Source organism: Geotrypetes seraphini, chromosome 3 (genome assembly GCF_902459505.1).
Source record: "Geotrypetes seraphini chromosome 3, aGeoSer1.1, whole genome shotgun sequence".
NCBI lineage: Eukaryota > Metazoa > Chordata > Amphibia > Gymnophiona > Dermophiidae > Geotrypetes > Geotrypetes seraphini.
In genome coordinates, this window is record NC_047086.1 from 370,208,845 (window position 1) to 370,233,383 (window position 24,539).

At 40.1% G+C, this 24,539-nt stretch overlaps 1 protein-coding gene across 1 annotated transcript in view; it reads right to left on the bottom strand.

Moving 5' to 3' along the window:
- The window catches only part of PLB1 (phospholipase B1), a 225,477-nt gene that overhangs the window by 18,178 nt on the left and 182,760 nt on the right, over positions 1 to 24,539 (bottom strand). The window contains exons 45-48 of the mRNA XM_033937660.1: positions 21,045 to 21,103; positions 18,697 to 18,764; positions 14,647 to 14,690; positions 8,862 to 8,961 (exon numbers count right to left, since the gene is read on the bottom strand). Coding sequence (XP_033793551.1) covers positions 8,862 to 8,961; positions 14,647 to 14,690; positions 18,697 to 18,764; positions 21,045 to 21,103 — 271 coding nt within the window. The remainder of the gene's footprint in view (positions 1 to 8,861; positions 8,962 to 14,646; positions 14,691 to 18,696; positions 18,765 to 21,044; positions 21,104 to 24,539) is intronic.

Here is a 24,539-nt window from a genome sequence, read left to right on the forward strand (position 1 = left end):
GAAATAATATCATCTAGAGATCTAATTCCTGCAATAATCCAGTTCTTCCAAAGGATTTGAGCTCCGCCTACTTTGATCTTGGAGTTTATCCATATGGATTGATTAGTTGATTTATATATTGGGATGGGTGTTAATTTATCAATAAATCTCAATGTTTTCCAAGTATCCATTATTATTTTATTTTCTCTGTATCTTTTAGGTATATTAATACTTGGCAAATGAACTAAATTTAGGGGAAACATAAGGCGCCATTCTAAATATAACCAATCTGGTGCATTATCTATAAGTTCTGGGAGGATCCAATACATACCCTGACGTAGAATATAGGCTTGATGGTACCTATAGAAATTTGGAAAATTTACCCCTCCCTCCTTAATTGATTTTTGTAAGGTTACTAAAGCTATTCTAGGTGTTTTACCAAGCCAAAGAAATTTTGTTAAAATTCTATTGAGCTTCTTATAAAAGGACCCCTGAAAATAAATAGGTATCATACTCATTTGGTAGCAAACCACAGGCAACATCATCATTTTAATAGTTTGAACTCTGCCCCACCAAGATATATGTAATGGGTTCCATTGTTCACATAACTCCGTTACTTTTTTTAATATATATTTTTCATTTTCTTTTACAGTATCTTCAATTGTTTTTTTAACTTGAATGCCTAGATATTTAAATCCTTCTTCTTTCCATATGAATGGAAAAATATCAAATAATCCTTTTACACAGTAAACATTCAAGGGTATAATTTCAGATTTATTCCAATTAATTTTGTAACCTGAAAATTTGCCAAACTTATCAATTAATTCCAATAACGAAGATAAGGTAGACTCTGGATTTCTCAAATAAAGCAAAATATCATCAGCATAAGCCGAAATTTTATATTCCATATCTGAATATGGAATTCCTTGTATCTCCCTCGTTTGCTGTATTGCTAACAATAAGGGTTCTAATACAACATCAAATAACAAAGGAGATAAAGGACAACCTTGTCTAACTCCCCTCTGCAATTGAAAACCATCAGATATCTTATTATTAATATTTAATCTTGCAATCGGGAAGCTATACAATGTTTTTACCATTTGTATAAATCCAGAACCTATACCAAACCATTCTAAAGCCTGATACATAAAATTCCATTCTACCCTATCAAATGCTTTCTCAGCATCTAATGAAACTGTAAAAGCCGGTTCATCCATTTTTTTTGACAAGTTTAGCATGTGAAATAATAGTCTAGAGTTATTGGAGGAATGTCTTTTAGCAACGAAACCCGTTTGATGCATATCTATAATATGTGGGAGAGCTTTGGCTAATCTCAAAGCCAAAATTTTCGCCAAAAGTTTATTATCAACGTTTATCAAAGATATAGGCCTGTAGTTTGAAACCAAAGTAGGATCTTTATTTGGCTTAGGCAAAACAATTATTATTGATTCAGCCATAGTACCTTTTATATTACCTTTTATAAGTTGTGTCTGATATAATTTTAATAAATGTGGGGAGAGGATATTTTGAAATGTTTTATAAAATTCTACTGTGTAACCATCACCACCTGGAGCGGATCCAACTCTAAGAGATCTCAATGCTGTTTCTAATTCTTTTAATGATATAGGTTCTTCTAAACTTCGTTTTATATGATCAGGAATCTTAGGTCCATTTATTAAATTTAAAAATTTTTTTCCATCTTTTTGTTTCTCCAAATAAGGTTCGGAAGAATATAGATCCTTATAAAAATTTAAAAATTGTTTTAATATTATATTTGTTTGATTTGTTATTATACCATTATCATCTTTTATTCCATTAATATTAGTTCTCCTTTTTTTTGCCTTAAGATAATTTGCTAATAATTTTCCCGCCTTATTAGAATTTCCATAATACACCGTTTGTTTGGAAAACAAATCTTTTCTTATCATTTTTGAAGTTAATTCATTATATTTACCTTTTACTTTCAAAAGAGCTTGTAAAACTTCATATTCCCATTTACTTATCAATTTAGCTTCTAATATTTTTATTTCTTTTTCTAATTCCATATATTGTTTTTTAATTTGTTTCCTAATAAAAGCTGAATATGATATGATATTACCCCTCATAGTTGCTTTAAATGCATCCCATACATTCTCTATAGATGTATCTTCCATTAAATTTATTTGAAAAAATTCATTAATTTGTGTTTTAAAATTTTCCAAAAATTTGTCATCCACAAGCAATGCATTATCAAATCTCCAAAGAGGTCTATTATTTTCTAATTGATCTAATTGTAATTCTATCCATATTCCCGCATGATCCGAAATGATAATAGGATCAATGGAGGCTTTAAACACTTGTTGCACTTTATTTGTTGAAACAAAAATATAATCTATTCTTGAAAATGATTTATGAACCTGTGAACAAAATGAATACTCCTGATCATTAAAATGAAGAATACGCCATATATCTTTCAAATCACATGAACTAACTAAATTATCTAGACCTAAAGATTTAATATTTTTACCTGGTTTTTTATCCAATAATGGATCCATTACAGCATTAAAATCTCCAGCCACCACTAAATTAGAGGCAGCCAGTGGTAATAACATATTTTGTAGCTTTTTGAAAAATTCTGATTGATTCGAATTAGGGGCATATATATTAAATAACGTCAGGGTATCATTTCCCATACCTATATCGATATGTATCCATCTTCCATGTGGATCTGAATTTTTTACCTTTATATTGGCCATACATTTTTTATTTATAAGGATTGCAACCCCTGCTTTTTTACCCACTGCTGGAGCAAAAAAACATTCTTTTATCCATCCACCTGATAATTTCTGTGATTCCTTCATATTAAGATGGGTCTCTTGCAGACAGTAAATATCTGCATTTTGTTTTTTTAAAAATGTTAATATTTTTTTTCTTTTAATTACGTGATTCAGGCCATTGACATTAATAGAATATATTTTAAAAGACATTATATATTTTAATACTTTTCATTATCTTATTCTTCCTCTCCTCTTTCATATTTAATTTCCAAAAAATTTTCTTCATGACACACATATTTAACCCTAATGTATTTCCCTTAATTATTCTAATAAGTATTTTCCTTATCCCTCCCTTTCCCACCCAATACATTGGCTGCTTAAGGATACACATTGGAACTGTAATCCTAACATTCTCCCCATTCCAGGCAATCAATATTCAATTGTTTAAACAAATTTCCCTTCTATCTATCTATATTGATCTTTTATATTTATTTAATCATTTTCCATAACATTTTATTAATGTATCATTTTTCATTTAACAATATGTTAATTTGTATTTCCATAGTATTATGATTTCAACATATAATTATTTTAAACATATATGCAGTGTATTATTTAATAATTTTCCTATATTCTGTTCTTTCTTTCATATAATTATTATTATCTTTTCTTTGTGTTGTTTTCCTCCATTTCTTCAAATATTTCAATATGTTATATTCTCTAATTTTTCATAGAGTCTTCAAAACCATCTTAATATATTATGTTAATATATCATAGGTTCTGGTTTAGAGAGGAACTCTTTTAGTTTTTCGGGATCCTCAAAATATAAGGACTTGTCTCCAGATGACACTCTCATTTTCGCCGGGTAGTATAGACCATATTTAAATCCTTTTTCTTTGAGAAGAGGTCTCATGTCTAGTAGTCTTTTCCTTTTAGTTGCTGTGTTTTTGGCGAAGTCTGGTAAAAACCATAATCTTGATCCTTTATAATTTAAGTTTTTATCTTTTTTTGCAGCATTTAGTATCTCTAGTGCTTGTTGGTATCTCAACATTTTGAAAATGATTGGTCTTGGTCTGTTTTTATTTTCTAAATTTTTAGTTGGGATTCTATGCGCCCTTTCAATTTCAATTGGTTGTTTCAAATCTAATTGTAGAATTTTTGGAATTAAATTTTCAAGGAAAAGGATAGTATTTTTTCCCTCTAAATTTTCTTGTATTCCAAAGAGTTTGATGTTCTTTCTTCTTCCTCTATTCTCGTAATCCTCCAGTTGATCTTTTAATTTATTTAATTCCAGGCTGTCGTTTTTACATCTTTTTGATTCACATTCTATAGTTTCCATTTTTGATTCTAGTTCAGTTGTTCTTTTGTTGTTAACTTCCATTTGTCTATGTATATTTAAAATTTCTTCTTTCATTTCAGACATATTAGTTATAGTTTCTTTAAGCATTTGTTTGATTTGTTTTAATTCTTCCATGACTTCAGCTTTGCTTAATGTGTCTGATTCTTCGATAGGAAGTGGTATCTTGCTTGGTGTTATTTGTTCTTGTTTCTGTCTTTTTGCAGATGTACCAATCTCATTTTTGTTTTGTCTGGTACTTGCCATGTTATTGTTCTCTTTTTCTTGGTTATTATTATTTCTTGTATTTAAATCTTTTAGATTCGGTATTCTTAGGTTTTTAATCTCTTTTCTTCCAAGATTTTGTTATATATTTGAATTAGAAATTTTTTCTTTTTATGCTCTTTTCTTTTTCCTTTATCTATGTTAGTTTGAAAATTCTTTTCTCACTTTCACTTTTTCAATGATGTAGGGGAACTCTTTTTTTTTTCTCTCCTCCTACAAGCCCAATCGCAGCTCTGATTAAGGAGAGCAACACTTTTTTAGAGTTATTTTTCCTATTTTGACCAACTTTAAGCAATTTTCTTCTGTTTTTTCTCAGCGTCTCTCAACTTCCTCAATGTCTTGCTGTTTCAGTTTTTTAAAGTTCCGTTGAACCTTTTCTCTGTCTCCTCTCTCACAAGCCCAATCGCAGCTTTGTCAGAGGAAAGTGATATTCAATTCAGTATTTATTTATTATTAGTAAGCTGACATTTATTTGTCTTCAGTGCTTCAGCACCCAATTTCTGAGAGAAAATACAAGTCCTCCTCTCTCTCAATTTTTTTTTTATTAATCCCCTTTTTTATCAGAGAATAATCTTTTTTTTTTTTTTTTTTTTGTTCAATATAGCTGGTCAGAACACAAATTCCTTTTTCACAATTTTTCCAATCAAACTGATCTTTCACTTGTACTTCGTGGTTTCAACGCTGCATTCAAGTTCAATGAAACCGCCAAAATCACAAATGGTTCTCTGCCTTCCCGTTTCTTGTCCGCACTTATCTCACTTCAACTGCCGCAATTCAGGTTATCTTTTTTTTTTTTTTGGCTATATTTGATCGGATCACAATCTGATTATCTGGTCTTTCACATTCATCAGCATCAGTACTGCTCCAAAGTCTCTCAAATCAGTTGAAATACAGACAGTTCTCAGCTTTCCTGACTTTTAACAGTTACCTCTTTTTTTTTTTTTGTTTCAGTATATATTTATTCAGAATAAAAACTTTTCTCCTTTTTTTTTTTTTCCTATTTCGCCAAACTGTTTAGTTACATCTGTCACGCGGTTTCAGCATTCAAACTTCAATAAACCGCCAGCACAAACGGTTCTATGTCTTCCCGACTTTCACCAGCACAAAACACACTTCAAATATATCAATTCAGCTTTTTTTTTTTTTCCTTTAGTTATATTTTGTCAGAACATATCTATTCTTTACATTTTCTCAATCGAACATATATCTTATAGTCTCTTGAAATCGCCGACACTGACAGCTCTCTGCTTACCGACTCTCATCAGCTTTTTTTTTTTCCCAGTTTCAGTTCACGTTCGTCTCTCAGTCTCAGCACTGCTTTCAAGCCTCTCTAAAACCTCCGAAAACACAGACTGCTTTCACCGACTCCCATCAGCTTCTTTGTTATATCTGATCAGAATATAAACATATACCTCAACGCTGTATTCATTTCTATGTAACCGTCAGCTCAAACGGCTCTCCGCTTTTTCGTCTCCTGTCTGCACATACCCTTCTTCAAATACCGCAATTTAGGATTTTGTTTTGTATCTTTTATTCAGCTTTCCTTATATATACTTTTTATACAATTATTTGAAGGAAAATAATTTTTTTCTTTATTTCATTGCCTGGATGGTGAGGAGCTTCAGGATCACACCTCCATCCGTGCTCGCGCTAAGCCACGCCCCTCCATCATCAGAGGCATTAACCTTGGAACACGGGTTAAGGAGTCTAAAATAATGAAATGCCTTCCAGGATCCTTGGCTACCAGGAGTATCAGGCAAATACTGACTATAATTAGGGAAGAACCTATGAATTTTAAAGCTGATGTAGTTATCCACTTGGGAACAAATGACCTAGCCACTTATAGCACAGAAATCTTTTGGGGAGCTGGAGGAGGGGCTAAAACCTTTCTGTAAAGACTTTAGCTTTTTCAGATGTACTGGAAAAGGAGAGGAAAGAGTACTAAATGCTGAGATCTTCACTAGGTGGCTCAGAGCCTAGTGTCGTCAAGAAGGCTTTAATTACATAGAAGGATGGGGAAATCCATGGAAAAACAAGAGACTATATTGTAATGATGGGCTACATCTAATGTCTAGCAACTAAATTCAATGCAAAGAAATGGAGAGAGATGCATTTGGGGAGTAGAAATCTGAGGGAGATGTATGTGCTGTGAGGTGGGTAAGAGGCTGATATGTAGAGATGGGCAGAGGGATCTTGAAGTGATAATGTCTGAATATTTGAAGGCGACGAAACAGTGTGACAAGTAGCCAGAAGTATGCTAGGCTGTATAGAGAGAGGTGTAACCAGTAGAAGAATGGAGGTGCTGATGCCCCTGTACAGGTCATTGGTGAGGCCCCACTTGGATTATTGTGTTCAATTTTGGAGGAAGGCAACAAAAATGGTAGTGGTTTTGTGCCAAAAGATGTATGAGAAGAGACTGGAAGACCTGCAAGCAGCTCCTGATTGGTAAGGCCCGACTTTAGTACAGGAAGAGGCGGTCGGAGCATACAGCGAGTGATTTCCTTCACTCACCGGTGCTCCAGCTGCTCTCTCCTGCCTCTCAAGCTGCCCTCTCCTGCCTCCCCTGCCCGGTCATTTGCGGTCAGAAAATACCATGAATGACCGGGACTGCAAACCGCGAATTCGCGGGGGAGCACTGTACTAAGGCCAGTACCAGGCAGACTTGCCATATATGGAAAGGAGGTAGGTGGGGAAGTTGGAAGCTGGAGAGAGAGATCATGTTGCAGGATCCTGCTGGGGCTAGGGCGAATCCTTTGGGCCCACCCCACCCCCCCAAACAAAAAAGGTATGTGCTACATAATAAAAAAAAGATAAGCAGAGGATTCCCAGTTATGTAGAAATGATGGGAAACTTGAGATCATAATGAGTTCAAGTTCAATGTATTTAATATACTGCAAATATAAAACCAAGAGGCAAATCTAAGCAGTTTACAATTAAAAAAAATAATTAAAATGTAAAAAAATAAAAATTAGGGTAAAAACAAAACAAACAATCAACAACAAAAAAAGTAAGTGAAAACATGAAGGAAAAAAATTGAGAACATGGGGAAAGAGGGACTCAGCGGATTACAATAAAAATAAAAAGGTTGTGGAGAGGGATGACCAATGTGGTAAGGGAGGAAAAAGAATTCAATTCTGCCCACACAGTAGAGAGGTGGCCATCAGAAAGAAGTATATTAAGAACTGAAGGCCAAAGAGAAATAATATGCCTTTAATTGTACCTTGAAGGTTTCTGAGGCGCCGATTTTGCGAATGTTTTGCTCGTCTTGCAAAACACTTGCAAACCTGTGCACTTGTAAGCCGAGGTACCACTGTATTTGCATGCCTGTTGCCTCCATTATATGCAAATCTCTCTCATGCATATTCATTAGGGATATCTTGAAAACCCAACTGGCTAGGGGTCCCCTAGGACAGGGTTGAGAACCACTGGTCTAAATGAAGGAATGACCAACAATTGCTGTTGTGAGGAGCGTAAGATTCTCTGTGGTGAGTATGGAACCAGAAGACTATATAGAAACAAGATGAATCTGATGAGAAAGGATATTCTATTTAAAGGCGATGCAATATGACACCGGAAGGATGTGCTCTGATCTTAAAAGTGGTGAGATATGATCAAACTTAGAACAGTGATGAAGTAATCTCACTGTGGTGTTCTGGACTAATTGTAGATGATGTAATTGGTATTTTGGGAGTCCAATGAGAACAGAATTGTCCAGTAATGATACTGGGCAGATCAGATGGGGTGTATGCTCTTTACATGTTGTCATGTTCTCTGCTTATGACAAGTAACTGTGGCAGTCTGATCGCAGTGTTTCTGTTCACCAGTTAGGGGGCACTAGCTTGGCATTGCATAAGAAACACATAAATTTGTTCCCAAATATGCTTTTTTAAACAATAAATTTGTCATTAATAAAAACTGGCACATTTATCGATAAATGCTATATTTATTGACAAAGAAAGTTGTTATCAGTAAACTGGTTTTCTGCACATATGTTTTGGCTCTTCAGAACCAGGGGTTTGAAAATATGAATGCAGAAGGTCCACTAAGTTCCTTTCTTTTTCAAAGGACAATTTTCATGCCCACAGAAAAAAAAAAAAAAAAAGCATTCCTATTTTTCATGAAGACGTCCTTAGATAAAGACTAGTTCTAAAATAATATGCATTTCTGAAACCCACTCCTCGGTTGCGGGGAGCATCCATGTGCCTGACAGAGGTCCTCTATAATATCAAGTCGTAGCCCAATTCAATTGAAGAGACAGATGTATCAACCTCACTGCTCCCCCTGCTATGGATGTGCTTCTACGGATTAGCTATTCTTGCCTTTGTCAAATCACGGGTTTGTGAAACTGTTTCATGCAGAAAATCCCAGTCCTTCTGGTAAGACCCAGATCATGGCAAAAGTTTTAGAATAATCCAACTCAAAGGTCTCTTTTTTAGGCCACCTCCTGAGCAGATTCCATTCCCTGCTATAATCTATTGCTTTCTTGCTGTTCTCTGCATACTTACTGGGCTTTGGATCCAGATACAGCCATATTAAATCCCTTGTTTTCCTTCCCGGTGCCAATAGAAAAGCCACGTAGTCCTGGATTAAATTTTTTCAAGATATCTTGAAAGAAAGAAGATGAAACATGGATTTTATTACTTTTATATTTAACTAGCTGATTACCCGGTGTTGCCCAGGTATGTATTTATCTTAATCTTCTATTAGACAAGAAAAGGAATAAAATATATATAATATCTGTTTTTTTAAAATAATTTTTACATGTCACCCCCTTCCCACCCAAACAGTATTTTTTCTCAGATAGTAAGTGATATGTATACCAAGTTTTGTTGGAATCTCTCCATGCGTTCCAGAGTTATACTGGAACATCATCTCAGTGAGGCCGAAAACTATGGGTTAGATCAGGGGTAGGCAATTCCAGTCCTCGAGAGCTGGAGCCAAGCCAGGTTTTCAGGATATCCACAATAAATATGCATGAGATAGATTTGCATCTCATGGAGGCAGTGCATGCAAATCCATCTCATACATATTCACTGTGGATATCCTGAAAACCTGACCTGGCTTCGGCTCTCGAGGACCGGAATTGTCCACCTCTGGGTTAGACAGTAATATCTGTCATTTTTGATAATTTTTACATGCCACCTCCTTCTCACCCCCACAGTGTTTTTTCTCAGATAGTAAGTGATATGTATACCAAGTTTGGTTGAAATCTCTCTATGCGTTTCAGAGATGCTGGAACATACACACACACATGCAGATACATCCGATTTTATATACAGTAAAACCTTGGGTTGCAAGCGTTTTGCAAGATAAGCAAAACATTTTATTAAATTTTAACTTGATATACAAGCAATGTCTTGCAATACGAGTACATACAGTACACACTCATCACAACTGAGCCGATGGTTCTTCTCTCTCTGACGCTGGAAGAGTGTAGTGACTGTTCTAAACAAGCAAAGTCTTGCAATACGAGTACATACAGTATACACGCGTCACATCATCACAACTAAGCCAATGGTTTTTTCTCTCTCTGATGCTGCAGGAGTGTAGTGACTGTTCTAAATGAATGAGGTCTTGCAATACAAATACGTATAGTATTTTGGATTAAAGTTTGTGGCTTGTGAAACGAATCGTCTGAGTTTCCATTATTTCCTATGGGGAAATTCGCTTTGATATACGAGTGCTTTGGATTACAAGCATGCTTCTGGAACGAATTATGCTCGCAAACCAAGGTTTTACTGTATATATAGATAATATCTACGGTATCATTTTTATAGCACCACTAGATAAACATAGCACTGTACAGTGGTGATAAGTATTCAGGTACAAAATGTCTCTGAGCTTCCAATCTAAGTGGTCACCTGAGGCAATTGAAGATAAAGTGACTTATGCAAGGTTACAAGGGGTGTCGCTGGCCATAAAATGAAAGACTCTCCATAGGTGCATTATTATTCTGCACCTCGGGGGGGGGGGGTCACACAATTTTATTTGGCCATAATTATGGGGCCACAGCCAGAAAAACCAGGTCACATGTACCTGGCAACATCCCATAGAATAAAACAAATTTTATATTGCTTATCCTAGAAATAAGCAGTGGATTTTCCCAAATCCATCTTAATAATGGTATATGGATTTTTCTTTCAGGAAAAGAGTAGTTGACGCTTATTTTTCAGGACTTCATTCAATCACTGACAGTCTGAGGACTACAGTGACTCTATCTGGGAACAGTTGTTCTCAGTGGCATAGCAAGGGGAGGGCGGACTTCCCTGGGCGCCATCTTCACGGAGTGTGCTGGCACCTCTCTTCCTCTACGCCCCCTGTGTACCTTTTGAAATGTTCTCCGGCGTGAGTAGCATCTTCCACCTGTTGCTCGTGCTGGCCTCGGCTCCCTTTTGATGTCACTTTCTGGTCATGGGACCAAGACGTGGCGTCAGAAGGGAGCTGAGGTCGGCATGAGCAGCAGGTGGACGATGCTCTTCGCACCGGTGAATATTTCTTTTTTTTTTTTTTAATTCTTTATTCATTTTACATCTTACAACAAGTGTATCATAAAAATAACATTTAAACTTAAACAATATCACTTGATTCTCTATCAATTTAACTTAAACCATAATATTTAAACCCTCCCTCCCAATCCTACTAATTCATATGTAGTACATATATCATATAATATATTATATATTCTGTCCTATTAATCTAATCATTTAATATCAAATCAGAAATCCCACCCCCCCATACTTTGCAATTATACCTATTAGGGAAAATGATAGTCCAATAACTACTCATTACAATATTCTATTAATGACCTCCAAACCTCCTGAAAATTATTAAAATTACCTTTCTGCAAGGCTAACATTCTTTCCATCTTGTATATATGACATCATGAATTCAACAAAAAACTATAATTTAATCTATTCCAATTTTTCCAATTAAATGTAATCTGCTGAATGGCAACTCCTGTCATAATAAGTAATAGCTTATTATTCTTTGCAGAAATTTGGGTCCGGTGAACATTTCAAGAGGTATGTAGGAAGTGGGGGACACCCAGAACAGTGGGGGAAGAGTATGTGTGGGGGTGTATGATGTGGTGATGCTGGGCGCCACCGCCCCTGCTACGCCACTGGTTGTCATGCCAAGATCACCGCCCAAGCCAACCTGCAAACCATCCAAGAAGTCACAAAGAACCCCTACCTAACCTCTAAAGATCTGCAGGCCTCAGTCACTGCGACTGATGTGAGAATTCATCCATCATCCATCAGGAGAAACCACCACTCTCTAAAAAGAACAGTGTTGACCAGGTTCACCAAAAAGCATCTGGATGGCTCATAAGACTCCTGGATTAAGGTTCTCTGGACAGATGAATCAAGAATTGAACTTTCATATCACAATTCCAAATGTGTTTTTGGTAAAAACCAAACACCTCCTTCTAAAATGGAATCTCATTCTACCTGTAAATGGTGGTGGTGAAAGTATCATGGTGTGGAACTGTTTAGCTACATCAGGACCTGGCTGGTTTGTAGCGATTTGTACTCATTAGCGTACATTTAATTTTATTAGCATGCATGAAATTCTGGTAAGTCTGGCTTCTGTAGTAAGCAAATTAACGGAAGCGCTATTAAAACAGAGAATGGTGAAGTTTCTGAAATCCTGTGGACCGGAGGCAATCTGGATTCACTAGAGGTAGGTCTTGTCGGACAAATCTGATCAATTTCTTTGTCTGGGTGGCCAGAGGATTAGATAGAGGCAGTGCCACACAGACGTCTAATAAATCTTTAAAACTTTAGCTAGCAACGAACCTCAATTCATATCCAGACTCCTAATACCTTATAATTCACAACGCTCACTTCGCTCCTCCAACCAAAATCTTCTTTCAGTACCTTCCCTGAAAATTATTGGCACAAGAAGGGCTGATATTTTTTCTGTGACAGGTCCCCAATGGTGGAATGCCCTTCCCCAATATATTCGTCAAGAAAAAGATATTTTAGTATTTAAAAAATCTTTAAAATCCTATTTATTTAGAGATGCTTTTAACATTTAATACACTGCTTGTTAATAATTGCTGAGTCATTAGTCCCTTTACCTACTGTTTTTTCCATTATTCTACCCCAAATGATAATTGTAACTTTTATCCTTTCCTTCCTAACCATATGTTTGTTTAAGTTAATTGTTTATTACTAAATTGTGAACCTCTCTTTAATTTTATAATATTTTTTATGTACATCGCTTAGTGATTATAATAGGCGATTAATCAAATTCTGTTAATAAACTTGATAAACTTGATAAATAAACTGAGTGCCCTCGGGATGGGTCCCAAAGTGACGGGCTGGGTGAAGAAGTGGTTGAGTGGAAGGTGACAGAGGGTAGTGATCAATGGAGATCACTCTGAAGAAAGGGAGGTTACCAGTGGTGTGCCTCAAAGTTCTGTTCTTTTTAACATTTTTATCCTCTGTAATAAAACCCTTATCCACGCACGCGCAGTTAAAACGGCGTGATCCCTGCCGCCGTGATGTGTGCCTCCGTGCCAAATTCGATTTGAGGCGAGTGGGGCGGCTTGTGGGGCAGAAGGAGGCAGAAGAAGGAGAGTGCTACTGTTTTGTTCGGCGGTTTACGCATGCGCAGTAGAGCGTGCGGCATTTTCCCCATCAGTAGGAGCCTGCGGCGGTTTAAATATTGCCTTTCTTCCGCGACGCTGCAACCCGAACCCACTGCAGACCACCACGAAAACCGGGTAAAAAGTAAAATAAAGGGAGAAGGGCTACTGCTGGACAGGGGGAGCAGGGAAGGGGTGCTGCTGGACACGGGGGAGGTAAAAGGAAGGGAGAAGGGCTGCTGCTGGACAGGGGGAGCAGGGAAGAGGTGCTGCTGGACACGGGGGAGGTAAAAGGAAGGGAGAAGGGCTGCTGCTGGACAGGGGGAGCAGGGAAGGGGGTGCTGCTGGACATGGGGGAGGTAAAAAGAAGGGAGAAGGGCCTCTCCTGGACAGAGGGAGCAGGCAAGGGGTGGTGGTGGACAGCCGAGGAAAGAGAAAGACAGAAAGAAAGACAGACACACACATCTATTCTAGCACCCGTTAATGTAACGGGCTTAAAAATTACTAAACAATATTGCTGAAGGGCTGTCAGGTAAGATTTGCCTCTTTGTGGATGATACCAAAATCTGCAATAAAGTAGACACCCAAGATATAGGAGATAAAAAACATACATAATAAAAGGCAAAGGTGCTTGTATATTGCTTTTTCTGTGTGGTTTACACCAGTGGTTCCCCACCCTGTCCTGGAGGACCACTAGGCCAATCGGGTTTTCAGGATAGCCCTAATGAATATGTATGGAGCAGGTTTACCATGCCTGTCACTTTCATTATATGCAAATCTCTCTCATGCATATTTATTAGGGCTATCCTGAAAACCCGATTGGCCTGGTGGTTCTCAAGGGTTGGGAACCACTGGTTTACACAATCAAAGTGGTTTACATATTTTAGTGAGGCATTTATTTTGTACCTGGACCCAGAGTCACAAGGAGCTGTAGTGGGAATTGAACTCACAACCTCAGGGTGCTGAGATAACTAATCAGACCACGAGACCATTCCCCCACTCCAATAGACCAATTCATAAAGTTCACAGATCTTTAACCCCCCCTAAAAAAAACACCCAAAAACCAAAACCAACTTAAATATAATGAAATAAAAAAGTCTTTAGTTTTGCATGAAAATCTAAATACCGGTAGCTAGTTTCGGACCTTATTCACCAAGGCAAATCATTCCAAACGGAAATAGCAGTGTATAACTGAACATGGAATTAAATGGATGTTTAGACCGCATACCCTTAAAAGACGGATAATTCAAACAGAGCGAGCTGCTTAATCTGGATAAGGAGAAATGTAGCTAAGCAAAGCAGAAAATCAGATGACTCTGCCTGCAGAATGTGATAAACCAAACAGGCCGACTTAAACATAATTTGTTTTCTGGTGGGTAACCAATGAAGGATATTCAATACAGCAGTAACACGGTCATAGCTTCTAGGGATGTGCAGATAAAAGTTTCAGTTTGTTCTCATTTTAAGTGAACTCTTCACAGTTTTCGGGCATTTTTTTCATGTTTGTTTTACCTCTTCATTCTAAGTGCACACACTGTATGCAGTCTAGAACTTTTCTAAGCATGTAAATCAATTGTACACATGCTAACTTATAGCCGTATCCATCTACAAGTGATTTGCAAGCCATTTAAATTTTTCGCTGTTCAAACAAGCCAAACGCGTACTCCTAAGCTTGGCAATGCAATCCTCTCAATACTTACTGGGTAAAGTTGTTTCTGTTTCCAGAGAGCCGTCTCCACCAGCACTGCAGGAAGACAAGATTTGGAGAGTCAAGTGAGTAGGAAGTGGCAACTATGCTTGCCACATGGAGATCAGGAAGATTATTCTGCATGCATGCAAGCGAACGGCTGAGGATTTTTAGAAGAACAACTAATGCAACAAGGAGTCACTGAACGGAAGGGTGGAGAGATGGAATAAAGGATCTAAAGCAGTGTTTCCCAACCCTGTCCTGGAGGACAACCAGCCAGTCAGGTTTTCGGGATAACCCTAATGAATATGCATGAGAGAGATTTGCATATAATGGAGGTGAAAGGCATGCAAATCTGCTCCATGTATATTCATTAGGGTTATCTCGAAAACCTGACTGGCTGGTGGTCCTCCAGAACAGGGATGGGAACCACTGATCTAAAGGGGCTAGAAAGAGGTAAGTGTGAGTACAAAGAGCCGGAGACAGTGGAAGGCATGGAGAATGTGGAAATAGGACTGGAAAAGAGCTGAAAAGGGGGGGGGGAATGAGAAGATATAGAGGTAAGAGAAAGGTTCAGGATGCCAGGAGGGGCTGAAGGAAGAGGCTAAGGTTGGTAAGAGAATGAAAGTCAGAGGGAGGTAGATGAGGGTTTTGAAGGGAGATGGAAATATGTGAAGGGAAAGCCTGCCTTCGCCAATTAAATCTAAATAGTTCAGTTCTCTGTTGGAGAGGGTTGTTTTTCTTCCTGAGGGAAGGGATGGGGAGGGGGAGTTTGGGGACATTACAATGTCTGAAGACTGGCGATTTCTTTTCTATTGTTCCATTTTTCCCCGATGGATGTTCTATTTATTGTTCTTTGATGCCCTTTGCTGTCATCAATAAAATTGTTTTTAAAAGTAAGTTCAAATAGTACACATGGTAGAGATACTTGATACTCCGCACTGTACTTGGGTCAGTGGGAACAGGGAACCCGCTTTACAGCCTGGGAGTAAGAGAGAAGTTGGCTGATGGTGCAATTCCAGCTGGGAGCCGAGGACTTTCCAGTTCTATCCTTATGGTCCTGGAAAATCTTCCAAAGGCTGAGGGAAATACAGGAGCCACGTACAGTAACCAGGGGATACCACCTCCATCCAGGATCAGTTTATCTTCAGAGCCTCAAGAACCCTGAGACGGTTCTCTTTCATATCTACCTGAAGCTAAGGGCTCCTTTTACGAAGCCGCATTAGCGGCTTCAGCGCGCGCGACTTTTAATCACGCACTAACCCCCCGCGCTAGCCAAAAAACTACCGCCTGCTCAAGAGGAGACGGTAGCGGCTAGCGTGGCCAGCGGTTTAGCGCACGCTATTACACGCATTAAACTGCTACCGCGCCTTCGTGAAAGGAGCCCTACTATACTATATGAGCCATCTCATATTCTCACAAGGAAGAATATCTAACGGAAGGCGGAAAGATACTTTGGAAATAGCTTTGCTTGCTACCTCTGCCTGAGCGACTCATTTATTGGGGTGGTCTGATTTGTTGACGGAAAGCGATCCGCATGTTGCCCCCTGGCCTCCTGGTGCATAACAACCTCAGGCCCTAGTCCCAAGAAATACAAATCTGTTATGCATTGGGTTTGCTTTAACCCCAGGCACATACTAGGCAGCCATCTAGGTGAACTCCCCAAACCCCACAGTAGCATATAGATACCCAATGCTAGGTTACCTACAAAAAGGATCTTGGGGGTCATTGTGGGCAATATAATGAAATACTAGGCTCAGTATGTGTGGCAGTGGTTAAAAGCGGTTTTGAAGTATTAGGAAAGTTATGGAAAATAAAACGGGATATCATAATCCCTCCATGGTGTGACAACATATTGAATATTGTATGTAGTTAAGAACATAAGAATTGCCATTACTAGGTCAGACCAGTGGTCCATCCTGCCCAGTAGTCCGCTCACGCGGCGGCCCTCTGGTCAAAGACCAGTGCTCTAAATGAGTCCAGCCTCACCTGCGTACGTTCCGGTTCAGCAGAAACTTGTCTAACTTTGTCTTGAATTCCTGGAGGGTGTTTTCCCCAATGACAGTCTCCGGCAGAGCGTTCCAGTTTTCTACCACTCTCTGGGTGAAGAAGAACTTCCTTACGTTTGTACGGAATCTATCCCCTTTTAACTTTAGAGAGTGCCCTCTCGTTCTCTCTACCTTGGAGAGGGTGAACAACCTGACTTTATCTACTAAGTCTATTCCCTTTAGTATCTTCAATGTTTTGATCATGTCCCCTCTCAGTCTCCTCTTTTCAAGGGAGAAGAGGCCCAGTTTCTCTAATCTCTCGCTGTATGGCAACTCCTCCAGCCCCTTAACCATCTTAGTCGCTTTTCTCTGGATCCTTTCGAGTAGTACCGTGTCCTTCTTCATGTACTGTGGCCAGTGCTGGATGCAGTACTCCAGGTGAGGGCGCACTGTAGCCTGGTACAGTGGCATGATAACCTTCTCTGATCTGTTCGTGATCCCCTTCTTTATCATTCCTAGCATTCTGTTCACCCTTTTCGCCGCCGCTGCCACTGCCGCTGCCGCTGCACATTGCATTAACTTGTCAACCTGTCGGTCAGAACTCCCAAGTCTCTTTCCTAGAAGGTCTCTCAGTTTTGGCTGTTGCATTAAAATAAATAGCAAAACTAGAAAAGGTTCAGAGAAAACTGATCAAAATGGAATGGCTCCCCCATACAAGGAAAGTCTAAAGGCAGCCTAGAGATAGCTGAGATGAGACAAGAGAGAGATCAGTAAAATCATGAAGAAGTGGAATGGCTATATAGGGAATGGTTATTTACTAGTAATAGGATTAGAGAACGCGCCACGAATCCAATCGGTGATACTTTTAAAACAAATCAGAGAGAATATTCTTACAGTCTGCACAAAATAAACTGTGGATATGGTAAAAGCAGTTGGATAGATTTTAAAAGAGTTACACAAGTTCCTGGAGAAAAAGTCCATAGACCATAGTTAGCTAAAGAGGGTGCTGAAAAGTTCTCAGCCCAACCAATCAACTTCCTAAATTCCGAGCGTTATTTTGCCACTGTAGCTGAAAAGAGTGTTATCAGATTTCATTAAGTGCCAGTTTACAGAAACGAAATTCTATGTTTTGACATTGTTTCAGATCATTGATTGAACCACATCCACGTCATTCTCCTCTTGGCTGGGCTGAGAACTTTTCAGCACCCTGTACTCAGCGCTGTACATTCAACATGTAGTAGACCTTGCTCAGAAGAGCTTACAGTCTAATTAGAACAGAACAAATGGGACAGTAAGGGTGGGGATTTTCTTGCAGCGAGAATGATAGGATGGACATAGGTTTCTTACAGTGAGTGGGAGTTAGGAATTGAAAGTGACCTCGAAAAGGTGGGCTTTTTAGCTTGGATTTGAATACTGTTAGAGACGGAGCTTGACGTATTGATTCAGGCAATCCGTTCCAGGCATACGGTGCAACAAGATAGAAGGAATGGAGTCTGGAGTTGGCAGTGGAGGAGAAGGGTACAGAGAAGAAGGACGCACCTGATGAATGGAGTTCATGGGGAATGGGAGAGCATAGGGGGGAGATAGGCGGACTGGAGGAGTGGCCTAGTGGTTAGGGCTTCAGTCTCATCACCCTGAGGTTGCAGGCTCAAGCCCAGCACTGTTCCTTGTGACCCTGGGCTAGTCACTTAACACTCCATTGGCCCAGGTAAATTAGTCAGATTGTGAACTCTCCAGAACAGATAGGGAGAAATACTTGAGTACCTGAACATAAACTGCTTAGCTATAAGCAGTATATAAATAATAAAAAATTAAAATATATAAAAATACATGAGGAGAGCTATTGAAGGACTGCAAAGTGAATGCACTTGTATTCAGTTGTTTTGGAAAAGCCAGTGCTAATCTTTGGGATCCTGCCAGGTACTTGCGACCTGAACTGAACACTGCCAGAAAATGATATTGGGCATGACAGACTTTTGGTCTCACCCTGCTGGAGTAAGAATTCAAACATACAATAGAGTTGGAGAAAAGAGAAGACCAATTCATTTTTAGGAAATAGAACTGTAAACATTCACCTCCATGAAAGACCTCGCCACTCTGTTGACAGGTTCCCCAGGTTTGTGGCACGTAATCCAAAGCCAGCCTGCAAATCATTTCCATGGAGAGAAATAAAAATAAGAGTAAGATTGTAAAGGGTTATGAATTTCTCTATCCCTATTGCCAACCCCATTCCCCAAACTAGGTCAACCCTAACAACTAGAGTTGACAGTGGTATTGCTCATTGCATTTTTAGACTTCTGATTTCTCTAATATTCTTTGCAAATAAAGCTGGCATTAATTATTGCAGGTTTGAATTCACCTTATGCTCTAGGTTTAAAGATGGAAGAGTTAGCATTTGCGTTCAGAATTCCCTCTAAGCTGCTCAAGAGTCTGCCCTCTGTGTTCTTACTCTCAGGGATGGTGTTGTCAGTGGCATACCAAGGGCGGGGTGGGGGGGGGCGATCTTCCCCAGGTGCAGGGAGCTTGTGGGTACTGGAGTGATCGCAGGTCTGCGGTCCACTGGCCCCTGCCCCCTCTGACATCAACTTCCTGTTCCGGGGTGAGGGACCAGCACAGCCGACAACCGTATGCAGGCAGCCTGCAACCTTGTGACTGATCCACACACCTTCCCATTGCCTCTAGGGAATGCCCCCCCCCACGGTTTCTCACCCCACCAGATACGCCACTGAGTGCTGCAAAGTTGAGTTGTCAATCACTTGGAACACACAAATTCTGCCAGACTCCAAGTGGACTGGCTTGCCCCATGCGACTGAAACCATGAGACTGCAGCACCATCTCCACTGCTAAGAACATGGGCAGTATGCTCCAACCGCCTCTTCCTGCACTAAAATCGGGCCTCACCAATCAGGAGCTGCGTGTCAAAGCAGCTCCTGATTGGTGAGGCCCGACTTTAGTGCAGGAAGAGGCGGTTGGAGCATACCGCAAGTGATTTCCTTCACTCGCCGGCGCTCCAGCTGCGCTCTTCTGCCTCTCCAGCTGCCCTATCCTGTCTCCCCCGCTAAAAACCGTATTTGCGGTTTTTCAAGGTTCGCGAGGGTTCTTGGAACAGAACCCCTGCGAATATCGGGGAAGTACTGTATATCAAGTCCCTCCTCCCTTTTGTGGAATACCACTTAGAACTGACTCCTTCATCTAACTTTAGATGCCAGCATTTATACCTGCTAAAACATGGTTGGTTTGTTTTTATTTAGAAATGGTTGAACACAAAACCAAACCATAACATTCGGAAACAGAGCCCAAATAGAAAACAAGTGATAAAAAAGTCTATTGCGTTGTTCTTCGCGCAAACCAGAAAGACTTCAAAACAGACCTCAACTACCCCCCCCTCCCGACCCCCCCCCCCTCAACATTCCAGTGTCAAAAGTTCAGGAGAGCACTTCGGGCTCTATGGGATAAATTGTCCCAAACTGGCACCCAAATAGCCCGAAATCTTCTCCAATGCCCAGGACCACCATGTTTACCATCCAGATATTCATATTTTAACAAGAGAAACATCTCATTTCTCCACATGGTAACAGTAGGTACCACAATAAAAGAATACATTTCCTAGCCAACAGGGAAGCTTTTTGTAACAGTTGAGAATGACCCCTATAAAACATGGTTTAAATGCTGGCACCTAAACTTTGGGAGTTGAGTGCGCAAATCATAGTATTATTGTATAAGATTGTGTCTAACTGCTAGGATGGTTCCTTGATCCACCTATGGCCCCTTTTGAGTTGTGCACTAGAAAAGTTAGGGAGCCGATATTATAAAATAGAGCCTAATAAAGATATATGTGCAAATTAAAATGCTGCCAAGTAAGTCCAATTATCGATTAATACCTTGTTAAACTAATTGATTTGCTTGTCCATCTGCCCAGAGCCTGCAAATTTGCAAGCTTAAGTTATGACGACCTACAAAAAGTATGTTAAAAATGAAACAAAATTAACCCTATCCCAAATACTGATGTGGGTTTTTAAAAATCTCATTTTGAAATTAACTATCGTTAAGATGTGTTATTATACTGTTAACTATAGTTATTGATAACGATGGGGCTCATTTTCAAAAAAGAAAAATGGCCGAAAAAGTGTCATAAAGGGCAGATGGATGTTTTTCTCACCAAACCCTTCCAATTTGCTATTTTCAAAACCGGTTTTCTGGAAAGATATTCAGGTTGTTGCTCAGTAGTTTGTCTAAATCTCAAGAGGGCCTGTTAGAGGTGTGGTGTGGGCGAGACTAGGGCGGGTTTATGATTTAGACATTTTTCTGTCATAATCAAACATTTAGGAATATGTCCAGGGCATAATTTGGATGTTTGGAGCTAGACCTGTTTTAATCACAAATAAGTGCCAAAAGGTGACCACTGGAGGGATATAATACTTACAGTCAATGAATCTCCTAGGGCTGCTACCACTTTGATGTCAGCTGGTCGTAACTTATGGACTGCAAGAGTAAAATTAGCTTTTAACATTTAGACTCTTGTTTATTAATGCTTAGCTTGTGATAACAGTATTATTTCTTTCTTTCTTTCTTGGAATTCCTCAAACCCTAATACCACCAGATCCTCCCACAAATTAAAACTATCCTTCCCCTCGCTAAAAGGCATTTCCCACACAGGAAAGCTAGGGACCTCCCTCCACTTCAAAATCACTGAGCTCTGGAACAACCTTACCTCCCCTCTTCGGAACTTGAGCTCTCTCCAAGTTTTCCGCAAACATCTGAAAACCAGGCTTTTCTCAAAAAATGTAAGTCTCCCTCCAACTTAGGAATCAAGGAAACTCTTATATCTTGCCATCCCAAGTCCTCTAAATTTTCTTCACACTTCTACCTCTAACCCTCTGTTGTAGTTCCTTCCTATTTCTCCTACTGTAAACCGCGTCGAGCTCTACGAACGTGGAGATGATGCGGTATACGAACCTAAGGATTAGATTAGATTAGATTAGATTTATTTAAAAAATTGATAGCCTGCATATCCAACAATTCTATGCGTATAAAATCAGAACACACATAATAAAATTGTGAATTAGTAAATAGATATTTCTGTTCCTTTCTGTAAAAGGAGCTGTGACAGGCAGGAGCGAGTGGACACCCCTTCTGCCCTCTGAACCCTACTAGACCACCATAATTCTACTAGGTAGGCCTCAGGGAGGGAGGCCTATGGGGGTGGGAAGGAATGGAAGGTGGGGGTGAGTGTTTAGTCAATCCTTCTTCATATCAGGGACAGGAGGGAGGAGAATTGGGATGAAGAGGGAGGGAAGGGGGAAATCGGAGGAGCAGAAGGCACCTGCATCCTTTATGCCGGTCTGGGCCTACATTCAGACAGGGCCAACAAAAGTTCTGGCATACAGCCCACATATAATTTGCACTGGATATTCAATGATGGGCCCAGACGTGGCCTTGAATATTGGGCTAATTCTCCCTATGGCACAAGAGCCAACATCAGTGATGTCACAATGGCTTGATTGTCCTTTACTTGGCTCACTTTTACTACATTTTGGTTTCTAGAGTGGTGCAGTGTAAAGAATGGCACGGGGACAAATTTTCCCCATCCCCACAGGAAATCAATTTCCCCGTCCTGTCCCCACAAGTTTTGTCGCTGTCCCTGTCCCATTCCTGTAAGTTCTGCCTTAACCACACAAGCCTCAAACACTTATGATTTTAAAGTGTTTGAGGCATGTGCAGATGAGGACGGAGCTTGCAGGAATGGGGCTGGGACAGGAAAAGAACTCTACGGGATGGCAAAATGAGTTCCCGCAAGGATGGGGAAAAATCTGTCCCTGTGTTGTTTCTACCACATCCCGGAGGGCTAAATGCTCTGATGCTGCTCCTGTGCTCAGATGAATTCTATAAGCATTGGAGGAGTGTCGGAGCATTGAGTGCTCCGGGCCATGGTAGAAACCTCTACCATGGCTTAGTAAAAGAGGGCCTTTGTTTTCAGGACATGTCAGGGAGGACATAGAACATGAGTGTAGATTTTCTTTTCAGATCCATATATATCTGTGGATCGTACAGCATACATTACATACATGACCTAGAAAGTAGGGGCTATAGTTCTGGATGGACCTTCTTGTTTAGTCCCTGGGCCAATTCAATGACATATATACATAAATTAGTATTCAAATTTGTATTAATATGTCATAAGAGAGGTATTCATATTTTTATTCTAAATCTTTCCATTTTTAAGCAATTTCATTTTAAAAATTAAAAATGCCTAACATTTGTAGATTAGTTAATGTCCTTTTTTCTTTCTTATTTTAGTTCTTCCTTTCTAAATTTCTCATTTTTCCCTCTACCTTCACTCTTACCACCCTCCACCCCTTTTCTCAATAGCCTCTGTCCAATTGTCTCCTCCTTTTTCTCTCACCTTTTCTTAGTTCTAGTTTCTGATCCACTATGTCTCAGTTGACTCTCCTTCAGTCTCCATCACTCTCCACCTTCCCTCCCAACATTATCTCCCCCACTTCCTTCCTACATTTATCTCTGCGGTCTGTCTCCATGATCGAAACATTCAAGGTACTGAAGGGAATAGACTTAGGAGATAAGGATAGGTTGTTCAGCCTCTCCAAGGTAGGGAGAACGAGAGGGCACTCTCTAAAGTTGAAAGGGAATAGATTCCGTACAAATGTAAGGAAGTTCTTCTTCACCCAGAGAGTGGTAGAAAACTGGAACGCTCTGCCGGAGGCTGTCATAGGGGAAAACACCCTCCAGGAATTCAAGACAAAGTTAGACAAGTTCCTGCTGAATCAGAACGTACGCAGGTAAGACTAATCTCAGATAGGGCACTGGTCTATGACCTAAGGGCAGCCGCTTGAGCGGACTGCTGGGCACGATGGACCACTGGTCTGACCCAGCAGCGGCAATTCTTATGTTCTTATATTTTCCATGCCTGTTCCATCCATTTCATGTTGTTGCTCCCTGTCTTGGTGCTCCATCCTCTCTTCACCCGCCCACTAAACGTTTCCTCTTGTTCTCCTCCCTCCCTCTCTTCATGTTCTTTTTACACGCCCCCCATCTGCAGATCATGCCAGCTGCGCAATGTTTTGCTTTCTAGAACTGACATTGTGGCATCCCCTATTCTCACAATTTACTACAACAGAACAAAATGAGATCAAGTTTGAAATGTGTACTGTAGGCAGTGGCGGACCTCCCCAGGTACCATCTTGGTGGGAGCAGTGGCACCTATCTGCCCCCCCCCATGCTCACTCTGTCTCTTCCCCACCTCCCGTACCTCTTTAAAATCTTCACCAGCGTGAGCAACTGCTCTAGCCTGCTATTCGCACCGGCCTGGCTCCCTCTGAAATTGCTTCCGGGTCATGGGCCAGGAAGTGGCATCAGAGGGAAAACCAGTATGAGCAGCAGGCCGGAGAATCCGCTCTCATTGGTGAAGATTTAATGTAAATCATATTTTATTGATGTACAATCAGCAAATACACAACACCAAACAGGAGTACAAGAAAGGCGAGAACACCAAAAGTACAACAAGAACAATTTTCAAATAAACCCATAGAGGCATAGACAAACCCCCACCCAATCCCAAATGCAACCACACCCTCCCCCACAGAAGCACTCCCGAATCCCTCCCATACCCCCCCCAAACTAGCAGAGAAAACAGAGAGACTGCTGAGCAGGCTGTGTTCTTATGCTGTCTAGCCAGCACCAAACCGGATACCCTCGCCCCAACCACTCCCCCTCACAGAATCAAACCCCTCCCTACCCAACGAACATACCACTCTCACCAGATCATCCACACCCACCATCCACACTCAGCCAAACAGGATATCATCCACACTCAGCCAAACAGGAAACTGCCAGGACATACCGTATCATCAGCTAAAAGGAATTAAAGACCAGACCTCTGGCCTGAGGGGACAGCGATTGA